General features: G+C 44.6%; 1 protein-coding gene across 1 annotated transcript in view; it reads right to left on the bottom strand.

The window, feature by feature from the left end:
• UMODL1 (uromodulin like 1) overlaps positions 1-13153 on the bottom strand; it is a 49626-nt gene that overhangs the window by 26596 nt on the left and 9877 nt on the right. Inside the window, exons 3-10 of the mRNA XM_069017459.1 lie at positions 11510-11675; positions 11000-11102; positions 9735-9927; positions 8753-8893; positions 7860-7979; positions 6336-6590; positions 4781-4893; positions 2041-2260 (exon numbers count right to left, since the gene is read on the bottom strand). Coding sequence (XP_068873560.1) covers positions 2041-2260; positions 4781-4893; positions 6336-6590; positions 7860-7979; positions 8753-8893; positions 9735-9927; positions 11000-11102; positions 11510-11675 — 1311 coding nt within the window. The remainder of the gene's footprint in view (positions 1-2040; positions 2261-4780; positions 4894-6335; positions 6591-7859; positions 7980-8752; positions 8894-9734; positions 9928-10999; positions 11103-11509; positions 11676-13153) is intronic.

Raw genomic sequence — 13153 nt, 5'->3', positions numbered from 1 at the left:
TGCAGATGCTAAAGATTTGTCTGATTTCATGGGGGACATTCATGGAGGAGAAACCCAAAGAAATTCCTCTGGATTCAGGGAGTACTGGAGCTGAAAACAGTTGTTGGCTACGGGATTATTAGTGGTAGGCGATGCCTTCTCCAGGAATTGGCTCCTGGCTGGTACTGAGGATGTGATATTGTGCTAAAGGATCTTGGGCCTGACTCAGTACACATCCCTTTCTCTTCTCTTACCATGCCCCATGCAACAGATTTTATTGTTTCTCTTCATCATGGCAGTCAACTTAATAATTTATGAATCTTCGAAGAGATCTGGTCCACTCCCTTCTGTTGTGCTGTCCTTTCTGACTTCTCATCCCTGCTTTTGACAGATAAATGGACTGTCACTAAACCAAGCACAAAGCCTCCTGGTGGCCAGGCTGCAGGGAGGATCCAGGGGACAGGATCTGGGTGGGTTTATTGCCAAAGGTCATGTCCTGGGCCTCTCTGGGGTCAGGAAGCAAAACACCCCATTATACAAGTCCTTCCTTCGTGTGTTTCACTCCTTATTTTCCACTTAGGAAACTCATGTTGAAGAAACTCTTCTTTGGATAGACCTAAGAAATAAACCCCTTTTTGTGGTGGTCTATTTACCCACTGCTTTTCTTATTCCACATTGTTCCCCCCCTTCCCCTTGTCCCTAGCCCTGGCCACTCCCTCAGGTTCTCCCTGTTGGTTCCTGTACCCCAGCTCTGCCCATGTACTGCCCCTGGGCCCCTGAGAAAACCCCTCTGCTGCCCGACCATGAGGCCTCTCTTGGGCACTCTGGTTCTGGGAACCAGCTAACAACAGGAAACAATAAAGGCTCCTGATGGAGAGACCCTTCTCGCCTGCTTTGCCATCACTGTGTTGCAGAGCCCAGCTAGTCGGAGCAGGAGCTCAGGGAAGTCCAAAAGGACTACAGGAGGGCAGAATGTCTGCCCTGCCCTAAGCAGCCCAGCTGTGCTCTCCGGGAAAGCTGCAGCTTGCTAAACCAAACCTAGCACTGCAACACCTTTTCTCAGCCCCTACAGAGGAGTGGAGGTGTTGGCTGTGCTCCTGGATAAGTGTGGAAGCCACTTGGTTTTCTGCAGCTGAAGTGACAGTCCAGAGCTATTGCCTTCTTCCTCCTCAGCCTTTTGGTCCCAGGATCAATAACAGTTATAAAGTATTTTGGCACACATCAGCATCTTGCAGTTCAGTCTCTGTTGCCACTGTGATATTTGTAGGCTTCGAGTGCAATTTGTCTCCTGGTTTTTTCCTCTCCTGTTCTCCTTAACCTCCGTATGCTCTGCAGTTCCAAAGGGAGTTTTTCCTGCTCACAGTAAATAAGCTTTTAAAGGCTTAATACAGAGAGAGAAGAATAACCCATTCTGTTGACTTAGGCAACTTTCTGAACTCTGCTGTCTCTGTCAGCTGGGAAACCTGAGGACAGAACTCAGTCCTTTGAAGATAAAAGTGTTGATTACTGAAGATCAAACAAAGGCCTGGTTTAATGTAAATTCCATGCATGTTTCTTCAGTCCTATTCACAGTAAGGACATTTGGGAATTTCTCTGGCTGGGTTTCTAGAGTGAAGATGTTAGATTTCTTTTCTTAAACCCTGGCCCAAATACAGTCCCCCAGTCTTGGAGCACAACACTGTCTGGAGGGTGTGTGTATCTAAAGGCTACAAATATTCCACAGTAATCCTGTCTGCCATTCAGCACCAGAAGATATGGCAAACTTCCAGCCAGGGACAGAGAGGAGAGGGAGGAAAATGAATAGGGAAGCCAAGGGCTCCACTCGGGTTCAACACAGTGAGGGGAAGCAGTGCCTGCAGGTACCTGGGGACAGCCAATGTCCCTTTGGCTGGCCCTTCTGGGCTTATGGATAAAACCCCTGGAAGAATTCTCACATCATGGTTTTCTCTTCAACAAACCACATCCTTTGTTTCGCTATTTTGTGAAGAATACTGGTGATACTGCACGTGATCAAAACACAAGCCTTGCTTTCTTCTTTGAAAAAATAGTAATAAAGATTACCTTCTACTGCAGTGTTTTGCTCATCCACCACAAGCACAGAGCCATTGTGCAGGTAGGAAAGCACTGGGGCAAACGAGGAGGCATCCACTGGAAACTCGGGATCCTGCACGGTGATCCTGAGCCTCACAATGATGCTTCCTGCTGCCAGGGATTCAATCTTCATTTTCAGCTTCCCAGATTTGTACAAGGCAGAAATATTGGGTGGAAATGAATTTTCAAGCTGAACAAAGGGAGAGAAGCATTGAGAATGAGGAAGCCAACAGGTACCTCTTTAAATATTTATATAAACACAACATAGAAGATGCTGTAAAAAGAAAAGTTTCAAAGTGTTTGAGAAGTCTTCTTTTTCAGAGATTACTGTGGCACAAAGTAATATGAGTCTCCTTGGTGCAACCCTGCTGAGAAGAACTTGGGAGTGCTGGTGGATGAGAGGCTGGACATGCCCTGGCTGTGTGTGCTGGGACCCAGAAACCCCCCCTGTGCTGGGCTTCACCAAAATCAGCCTGGGCAGCAGGAAAGGGGGGATTGTGCCCCTGTGCCCCTGTGCTCAGGTGAGAGCCCACCTGCAGAACTGCCCCAGCCCTGGGGCCCAGCACAGGAAGGACGTGGAGCTGCTGGAGAGAGGCCAGAGGACGCAACAAGATCAGAACAGCTCTGTTGTCAGGAAAGGCTGAGAGAATTGGGATTGTTCAGCCTGGAAAACAGAAGGCTCTGGGGAGACTTAATTGTGACCTTCCAGTACCTGAGGAGAACTTACTGGAAAAATGAGGCAAGACTATTTACAAGGGCCTGGAGTGACAGGACAAAGGGGAATGACTTCAAACTGACAGAGAGTAGGGTTAGATTAGATATCAGGAAAAACTTCTTTACTATGAGGGTGGTGAAGCCCTGGCATAGGTTGTCCAGAGAAGCTGTGGATCCCTGGACGTGTTCAAGGCCAGGTTTAACAAGGTTCTGAGCAACCTGGTCTGGTGGAAGGTGTCCCTGGCCTTGGCAGGGGTTTGGAACTAGATGATCCTCAAGGTCTCTCCCAACCCAAACCATTCTGTGACTATATGATTCTATGACACCTTTGAAAACTGTATCCATCTGACCACTGGTCCTACAAACCAACTTCCAAATTTTGGCTCAAGGGAGCAGAATTCCCCCTGGACCTGTTTGCCTGCAACAGAGCTGAACTGTTCTGGTAAGTGCATGCAGCAGAGCCTTGATGTTATCTCTATATTTCACATACATATTTTGTTTTATTTACAAGTGTGGGTATGGCTTTAGTTCCCGGGGAGCATTTGAAACTCCCCAGTTCAAGTTCAGCCTGCAGCTGAGTCCAAAATCAAAGAAATCTCATGGGTAAGAGACAAGAAAAATGGAGGTGGATAACTTCAAAAAAAAGGTGTTTGAGACAGCCCAGCTTCAAGGCAGTATCACAATTACATCATGGTTAATTACCAAACCAGTGAGCAGACACTTCAGCTGAACAAATGGCATTACTCTGAAAATTAAAGCTGGCACACTGCTGTCAGTATTTGAGCTATGCAGGAGCTGGCAGTTTTACCTTACATGTCTAGAAGGGAGCTCCTTGCTTGAGCCTTTTGTTCCTGCATACACCTCAGAGCATGCCTTGGAGCACAAATCACAGAGCCATAAGTCAGCACAGCTTTGTGCCTATTCAGTCAGAGCTTGCTCAAAAAGATTCCTACAAACAAGCTGTTTAACTGGTCCAGGCTCACATCAGGGTAGGAAGGCAAGAAAATGAGGAGAGAAGAAGTGAGAAGGGGATGTTGTGCTCCCCAACACCCAAGGAAGCAGAAGCAACACAGATGGGTGATGCTCCTTTTTCTTCCCAACCCGATGAAGCCCATTAGGTCTGCATTAATCTCAGAGAAGACTCACTCACCAAAATCCTCTTACACAACAAAAGTGAACACTTTGCAACTATGGGAAATAAAACCACGTCGGGAGGTTCAACTTGCAATTTCTTTTGGGCAAATGCCTCTTCTCTGCTGCCCTTGAACGTAAAACTCCATTATCGTTTTGGGGTTTTCTGTTGCATTTAAATTCACACATGATTATGAGTCACCCTTTGTTTTGGGGAAGCCTTGTTTTGGATGGAGATCCCAATTCCACTGTATGGGCCCTGTTCTGTGCAACAAAACTGTAGGAGATTGCTCCATCTTTTTTTTTTTTTTTTTTTTTGGGAAGCTGAGAGCTGGTATTAGACTTCATGACTCAAGTTTTGTTTCTGGCTGATTACACCTGACTGTGGACAGTGGCAACATGTGTGCAGGCAAGGAATGGGGCTGGAGAAGAAAGCCTGGTCCAGACACTTTTCCTAAAAGAAGAAAGAGCTTTGAGAGAAGTAAGACATTTATTGAGAAGACTGTGCTGAAATGAGTGCCAGGAATGCCATTTCAATAATCCATTAAAAAGCCTCAAGTTAATTTACTGGTAGCTTATTGCCAAATTAAAGATCCAAGGAAAGGAGCCTCTGTTGCATGCCTGCATTTATAATTCCTTCACTCTTCTGTAGGGGAAAATCCTCACTGGCTTCATTGCTAACAAGGCCAAGGGCTTGATCTGTCTAGTCAGTTGAATTTTGTTTTAATGATAAAGAAAGGTCACAGGAAACAGTATGATGATTTTGAGGGAATATTTCATCCAGGCATGAAGTCCTCTATTCGATTAAATCAATTATAAATTGAAAAAAAAAGCTCTGTATCACCCAGAGATATTTTCATTTTACCTCTGTAAGCAACAGTCTTGAAAATTCCTCATATGCTGAGCTGCTGGAATTATGGAAATCATCAGTGAAGTTGTAGTTGAGAATCCTCATAGTAACAGCAAATATCTTGGCCTCTGTAGACACAACATTAAACACACTGACAAAGTAGGAAAGGATTCAGTTAAAACTGATGTAGCCAGAACAAATGTCTGACGATGGAAGAAGGGAGGACAAGATTGAGAGATTGGTATTAAATCAAAAAAATAAAATCAATAGGGTCCTACAAGCTTCTGATACATTGAGAACATGCACTTTTATCAAGCCTAAAGAGATATTTAGGTGCCTAGTTGCAACTGCATGAGAACTGGGTTTACACATACCTTTATGTGTGGGTTTACACATACCTGGGCCTGGCCCTATGCAGCTCCTGCCTTGAAGTTACACCCAGAGTTGAATTGCCTATGGGCTCATCTCTGGCCCACCAGTCACAATTTTTATTTATTTATTTTCCTGATCTTGGTAGTGGGGATAGTAAATACATTCTTAAACTGAAAACACAACAAAAAGCAGTGCATGTCCCTTGTCTGTGTGGTGAGCCCTGACAGATAATGTACAGAGCACAGGAGCCAAAACCAAGAGCCAAGGAATCTCTAACTGCTTTGTCCTGTATAAACACCCCGAGGCTGTTACTCCTTGGACTGATCCTTGGAAAACTTTTCTTTTTTTTCAAGGGCTCCAACTTCATACTCTGAAGTTCAGCCCTCTGTTTTCATAACCACTAGACCTGCTGCTTTCCCTCCACAAAAGGAGTAATTCCCTTCTGACCCAAACTGGAGTCATCCCTCATCTGATCAAAGGGAAGGCTCTTAGGGATAAACATGAACAGCAGCTTTCTCACTGTGGTCAGGAATAAATAGTTCACTGCTTGCTTTTTGAAAGAAATGGGAGAGATTTATTTCTTTATTTGCACAGAGGCTTAGGAAATAATTTAAGACTAGGGGAAAAGCAAAATTATGTTTGATCAACACACTAGGGCCTCAGGAAGCTACCATCACCAGTTAATTGAACAGAACTGGGCAGGTAGTCTGCAGCTTTCTTACTCAGCCCTTGTAATTCCCTTTAATCCTCTATTCAACAGAATCTGCCCTTCCTCTGGGCACTCTTGTTAGCTCAGCTGAGCCCTTGACAAACTGGTTGCCTGCATTTCCCACTGGCCACAGCCATCAACCAGGAGAAAATGAGGCCTGTTGGGAGATAGGTGGCAGCAGAAAGCAGTGCCAGGCACCAAAGAAATAAATTTTAAAAAAATAATTATAGCTTAGCCTGATATCTGTAATAGTCTAATCAGCTCCAGCACTGCTTTATCAACTAAGGCCAAAGTTCTGCTGCCTGATATTCTGGGTTGGATAAATGCTGGAGTAGATGAGATAAAAAGTGCTGAAGAAGGTGGGAAATGCTGTTCAGTGAGGAGCACAGGATCACTGCTGAACTGCAAGTGAGTGGGGATGGAGGGAGGAGAAGGGAGGAGAGAGAATGTATATATCTATTTTAATTTTTTTTTTAAGTGTTTCTTTACCTGTTTTAACATTTTGACGGGAGATGATGGTTTTTCCACAGGTTTCATAACTGATCTCTACTGAATACATCACACCTGCTTCCAGGTGAGACACATCTATTTGCATTTCCTCTGTCTTCAGGGTTTGCACAGTCTCATTGCCCTTGAGCACCCGGACTTGGAAAGTGTGGTTCAGAGTGGAACTGACAAGCCAGGACATTTCAAAGCTGTTGCTGGTAACGCTGAGGATTCGATGGTTTGTAACTGCAGAGGGATCTGCTGCAGCCCCAGGAAGAGTTGGCACAGAAAAAGCAACATTTCTCCTTTAAACTGTGCTATTCTAAATCCACTACACACAAGCACTTTGACAGTCAATAGGCTAAGATCCTCTTTATGTCAGGACAGAATCTTCCCCTCTCACATTACCAGGTCCCCTCATGACTGACTTAGAGCTTAATCTTTTTATTTCCTTCTAGTATATGCATTTCCATTGAATCACAAAGTCCTAGAATGGTTTGGGTTGGAAGGGACCCGAAAGCCCATCCAGTTCCACCTTCCACTAGACCAGGCTGCTCAGAGCCCCATCCAACCTGGCCTTGAACACTTCCAGGGATGAGGCAGCCACAATTCCTCTGGACAACCAAATCTCCTCCAAATCTCCAATCACACAAATAACCAACCAGTGAGCTACAGGTGCAAGCAACAGGAATAACTTTGGAAGAGTGACTCTGTGTACTCTACATGTGTTGACACCTGCTTTGCCTCCTGTCACTTTAATCATCAAAATGCACCTGTTCAGGCAAAGGTTGCCTGGATTTATCCTGGAAAACCCACGCAGACCCCAGCTAACAGAGGCTGGGGGCAGAGAGGCATGCAGCACTTCACCTGTTCTTCCACTCTAGTCCAGTGCAATCATTGTCATGTCAATGGGAAAAGACAGGGCCCTTCAGAGATGATTCCTCTCCTGGGAGGAGGAGGTGTCTAAACTGGGTAGGGTGAGTTGCCCTGCAGCAGAGCCAGTCTGTCTGGTGAGAGAGAGAGAGAGAGCCCAGCCTAGACACTTCTGCTGGAGAGAGCTGGGGCCAGCCAACATGAGCATCACACCCCATGCTAACCCAGAGACCAGGGCATGCTGCTGCCACAGCTCCAATTCTTTCATGCTGACAGTTAGACTAAGAAAAAAAAAGGTTGTTTTCATAAATTGCTTCAATAGAACACAGTTATTTCCAGCACTCTGAGCCAAGTAGCTGCGAAATGCCTCAAAAGCCACTCCCCCCCTGCACTAGAGGGGCCTCAGTTTAATTCCTCTGGCTTCAGCTTTGATCAGAAGTTGTGGATGAAGATCAAGAATATCCAGTCTGTCTCTCTGAACTCTCAAAGAACCACTTAAAGCTATTTCCTCCCACAAGAAGAACAGGGTGTTGTTAAAAGGATTGTGGTAACTCTTGCCTGAAAGGGCTGGATCATCTGTAGAAGCACAAATCTACTGAGGTTTGTTCCCATCACAAATCAAGAAAACATTCATTAAAATCCAAGGTTACTTACAGCACCCACCATTTGTAGATTGGTTGGTTATGGACAAGAGACTTGATTTCCTTACAGAAGGAGAGCTACTGCCAGTGTTAACAGCATTTACTGCTGAACTTGGACTAAATGCTGCAATGCCTAGGGGAAAATTATATTATCAAAGAGTTAGAGTATTTCTAAGAAAGCAAATCCAAAATAATACCATTCATGTTTTCCACATGAAGAGCAGCAATAGAAGTAATATAAATAGAAAATAAAAGTATTATCACATCACAAAAGCATGAAGTAATACATTACCTTAATTTTTGAGATTAAGGGATTGTAAAATTGTTTTCTAACTAAAGCATCGAATCTGCAAGCAGTTATTAATCTCATTAGCTTAAAGCCTATTAGCAGGCCCATTGATGTCTGTGGGCTGTAAGTATATTTTGCTGAACTGGTACCACAAGGAATTATTTCAGCCAGTGCCAAACTCCAGCTGCTTGCAGCAGAGGGCTCAGCAGCAGTGCAGCAGCTTGGGGTGGAACCATACCACCACTGAGTCTGGGCTGCAGTCAAAACAGGAAAAAAGAAAATAGTAGAAATAATGCCATTAATTGTTTCTCAGGAGGCTGGGGAGGTGCACTGACAACAAGTGACTTGCTCTGAGAAGCAGTCAGGGTCTGGAGCTAACAGGTTTTGGCAGGTGAGTGAGGACAGCTGAGGGTGAAATAGATGAAACAGCAAACTGTGAAATTAATACCCTGCATTTCAATCAGAAATAGGTCACAGGTTTATGTGGCATTTTCTCCCAACAGGAGGAGAAGGGGCACTTGTGTTCCAGAAATCCCAGCAGGTGCCTCCTGTGAAGGAGCACAAAGTCCTGCAGGAACATCCTCAGTATTTCCCAAGGTGAGACCTACATTTCTTACCTTCCTTTCTTGGGCTCAGCTGGGGAGGGGTGACCCCGGCACGTTCGTGCTGAGGGTGGCAGCTGTAATGACCCTCCAGGTTTACACAGCTGCTTTTCTCAGGGCAAGCATTGAATTCAGCATAGGAACATTCATTGACATCTAGGAAGAAGAGCACACCTTGCACAGATATTGAGAGCAGCATCAAGATTGATCACACGTCTGACTGATGTGTGTAGATCAGGCTCTGGGTACGATAAATTCAGTGTAAATCTGCACTAATGCTGTTAAAGCCAGTCTGGATGTTATCACCCTATCAGTTTTTGCCCCAATTCTTTGGAATTGAAGGACAGTTAGGGGCAGCTCCTGCTTGCACCTGTAGGATGCCATCCAAACCTGAGATGTCAGCACAGGAGGAAGGAGAACTACCCAGTGATCTCACTGAAAGCTGGACTGGGTAAACACAGAATAAGAAGAGTTGAAAATGGTGCTTATGGTGCACTGCAGAAGTGAAAATGTTCAGATAAATACAGAGCAATAAGTAAATTGACAGAATTTAAAATTAATCCATTGAAATGTAGTATGTAGTACTATGCTATAGTAATTAACAAACTATAAATATGACTTGTTTCATGCAAGCTACTGGAGGTAACATGGCAACAGAGTCCATCTGCTTCCCAAGAAAACAGATTTTTTTAAGAGCCTGTTTAATACAACTAATGATTGTGCTACAAATGTGCACCTATTTGCTTTTTCACCTGAAGAACTATGTTATTGGGAGAAAATAAATTTAATTGAGGGTTCAGGAGCATTCCCTTCCAAACTACTCACTCCAAAATAATCATCAACTCTCCATCTGCTAACAGAAAGGTCAGGGCCTTGTTTGCAAAGTTTGCAAGGTCCTCTATGCTATCTTTGAAAGCAAATTAATGGTCATATAAATGAGATCCCAAGCGAAGAGGGATGAAAACCCCTAAAATATGACAGAATTACAATCAAGGACCTTGCACTTCAGTGTCAATCACTTCATACACGCGCTTCACCATGGCCTTCAAGGAGGAGGAAACCTCTGCCAGAGGAGCTGGATGGTGCATTCCAAGGAGAACCTGGGAGGGCACTGTCCCAGCGTAGATTTCCCCACAATTACTCTGGATGTGGTGCACAGAGGTGTTCAGGTGCTGCAGTGCACCAGTAATCTGCAAAACAGGGCAGCAAACACTGGAGCACCTTGTTCCTTTCCCAGCACATGAATTATGGAATGGTTTTTATCATAATCTGAGTGTAGAAAGAAATTCAGACACCATGGCAAAGTGGTAACAGTTAGGCCTGTATTTATGCAAGGCAAATTCTTCTTATTACCCCATTTCACAACAGATTTATGTTACAGACCTGCCAAGCTAAGGGGGGGTGTGGAGCTGAACTCAAAATGCTTTGGCAGAAGGACTGAATAGAAAGAAAAAGAGGAAAAGCAATAGACTCGGGATGAGGGGTGGGATTCAGAGCCACAGAGAGACCCCAGAGAGACCAAACCATCCCAGCTGAGAGTCAGGAATGAGAGAAGGGACCAGCTGGTGGGCTGAGCATCAGGAGTCAGTGGGACAGACAGCAGGACACTCTGAGAAGAAGCTTATTGAACAGCTCCACCTCAATTCCCCATTTCTTGAGTGCTTGTCTTTCACATAGCTTGTTTTAGACCAAGATATAAAAGCCTTGGTGGATCCTTGCCCTCTGCTCCCTACTACACAGCAACAGGACCAGGGTTTCTTGCTTTTTTAGGATATGAGAAGGGGAAATCAAATAGGAGGAAGAATTACACCCATTCTTTTGTTAACATTTCTATTCTCCTGCCCATCAGTGCCAGAAGATTATGGCAGATAGGTTTGTCTCTGGAAAACTTTAACTGGAAATTCCATATCAGAAAACATCATGCTTTGAAGGTCTTGAAGTCTGGTCCCAGTCTGTCATAGTCCCAAAAGTGAACTGAGACAGAGCTGGAGCAAGCACCACTTAAGCAGGAAAAACCCCTTTATTTCAGCATGGCTTTAAATTGCCCTGGTAAGAGACCTGAAAAATTTGCTAAAGAAGCTGATAAATTCATTATGCTTGAGCTGCTCAAGGACACAGCTGGCATTCAGTGATCAGAAATACAGAAATAATCAGAAATAAGGCCAAAAAAATCAATCTGGCAGAACAAAGGGGGAGCAAAGAGTGGCCCCTGAGTAACAGAATCATGGGCACAACGAGGGAAGCGTTTGTGTTTGTACATACCATGGAGTGCAAAAGGCGGGAATGATTCAGAAGGTGGGAATCCACCCGGATTAATTCATTAAAATCCATTTTCACAAGCACTGTCACGTTGTACCAGAACGTCCTCCTCGCAGTGTAGGAAATAAAACAGCCAAGTCATCTGAGGTCTGGTGCTGCAGAAGGCAACAGAGCTTTAGGGAGTCTCTGAGGAAACAAAGCAAGATTTAACTTGGCAAATGTGAAGGGCCCACGAACAGCCACCAGCTACTGCCTCATTTGCCATATGCCACAGGCAGAGGAGCCAGCCAAGGAGAGGGAGCCAGTGAAGGTTTGCTGGACCCACAGCACCCACACACCACTCAGTGCTCACGGGTGCAAGCACTGAAGCTGAATATCCTGGAATTCAACCAAGGCAGATTCCCGTATTTGTTTTAGGAAGAGCTATGGTAACAGTTTTCCTGCCCACTCCCACCCTCAGAAGGGAAAATTAAGGATATTTCTATTAGAAGCAGTGTTGAATTTATCAGTAACATACCCTCTGGCATGGGATCCACACAGCCTGCTCCTTTGGAAGAGCTGCAGCATTTTTTCAGCCCTGGACATTCAGTATCGAACGTGCAAGGAAAATCAGATGTTTCCATATCCTTCACTGGACAAATACCAGGTCTTGAGGAAAATACACTGGATCTGTTGAGTGCTAAGTAACAAAAACATTTCTGAGAACAAAAATACAGAAAGTTGTTTCCACAAAATTGTGATATTTAATTTATAGCAAACACCTCCTCCTCATTTTAGAAGCACGTCTGTTCCGAGGTTTTAATGGGGAGAAAACAGCAGCCTAAAATATCATTATTTCATTCCAAGGGTGTAAATATTCTCAGATTTTTCTCTTGTCCATGACGTTTCTGTTACAGAAATTTTGAATTTATAACTTTCCATTAATAATTATGGATGGATGGGTGGACAGTTACATTTCTAAATGTGGAGACACTGAAGCACTGCGAAACAGAAAATGTGCCTGATGTCAGCTGTGACTAATCCAAATAATACATAATGATAAAGGAAACAGGTACTGTCTAAGGTAGAAATTGGGAACTTTCATTTAACATTTTGTGGCACAAATTTAACCTTAGTTGCAGTAATTCTGTTCCAGCTGGCCACTCCAGGAGGTTGGTAGCCCATGCCAGAGAGCCCTGCAGAGAGGGCAGCTAAGGCAGGAGGTTGCTGCTTCCCAAGCCAAGGGCAGACAGTGGTCCTGGGTCAGTGCCAGCACAAAATCTCTTCTGTGGAAAGAGAAAATATTTCCAAGCCCTACAAACTCATTTCTTTACCCACACTCTCAAACACGGCTCCAAGTAAAGCTCAGCTCTGGTCTTTCTAATCAACCTGAAAGAATTCTCTTTTCCATTCATTTTGCACCTACAGGGTTTTGATCCTTTACTGGGCAATTAAAGTCAGCCAGGAGAGAAATGAACCTGATTGTTGCAATAGAAACCGTTGTGGTGCAGGAAAACCACGTTTGACGTCATAAAGCCCATAGCAAGTGAAAGGTTCACAGCAAACTATAAATCTGTCATGAACAGTCAGTTCTGTGGCTTTCCAATTTCTGTTATCCCAAGGCTCTGAATGAGAGTAAATGTGAGGTTTCTGAGAAGCAGAGGGGATATTGAATCTAGCACTTTTGGCCTCAGCAAAGTAACCTTCTTAATGAGGGAAATGATCTTGATGAATCAAGATTTAAACTAAATCTACGTAACTTGCTGCGACATGCACATTCCAGGTCCTCCTCTCTCTGGGGCTGGCACTACAGGTGGTTCCCCCAAACAGGTCCTTCTCCTAGAAATATCCCTCCTGATTTTTAAAGCCACATTAAGGTGTGATACAGCCTCGGTTGCCCTTAGCTGAGTCTCACACGCATTTCCAGTCTCCTGGGATTGCTCCTTCTCAGCCTCCTGTGCAGGGAGCTAAGCAGCCTCTCACACTGCAGCCTGCACAAACACAAGCACCAAGGGATTGCCCTGTGCTAGGAAATTCCCTGTTCACCAGTGCTCCTTACTGCTCAAACCAGGTGGATCTTGGCAAGCTGGACCCAGGTGTGTAAATTCCTCCAGCTCTGAGACTCAGGTGCAGTTCAAGCAAGTTTGAGGTTCAAAGCAGCTTTTTTTTCCCACCTGG

This window comes from Aphelocoma coerulescens, chromosome 1, assembly GCF_041296385.1.
Source record: "Aphelocoma coerulescens isolate FSJ_1873_10779 chromosome 1, UR_Acoe_1.0, whole genome shotgun sequence".
NCBI lineage: Eukaryota > Metazoa > Chordata > Aves > Passeriformes > Corvidae > Aphelocoma > Aphelocoma coerulescens.
This window is presented reverse-complemented; position numbering and strand designations above follow the sequence as displayed.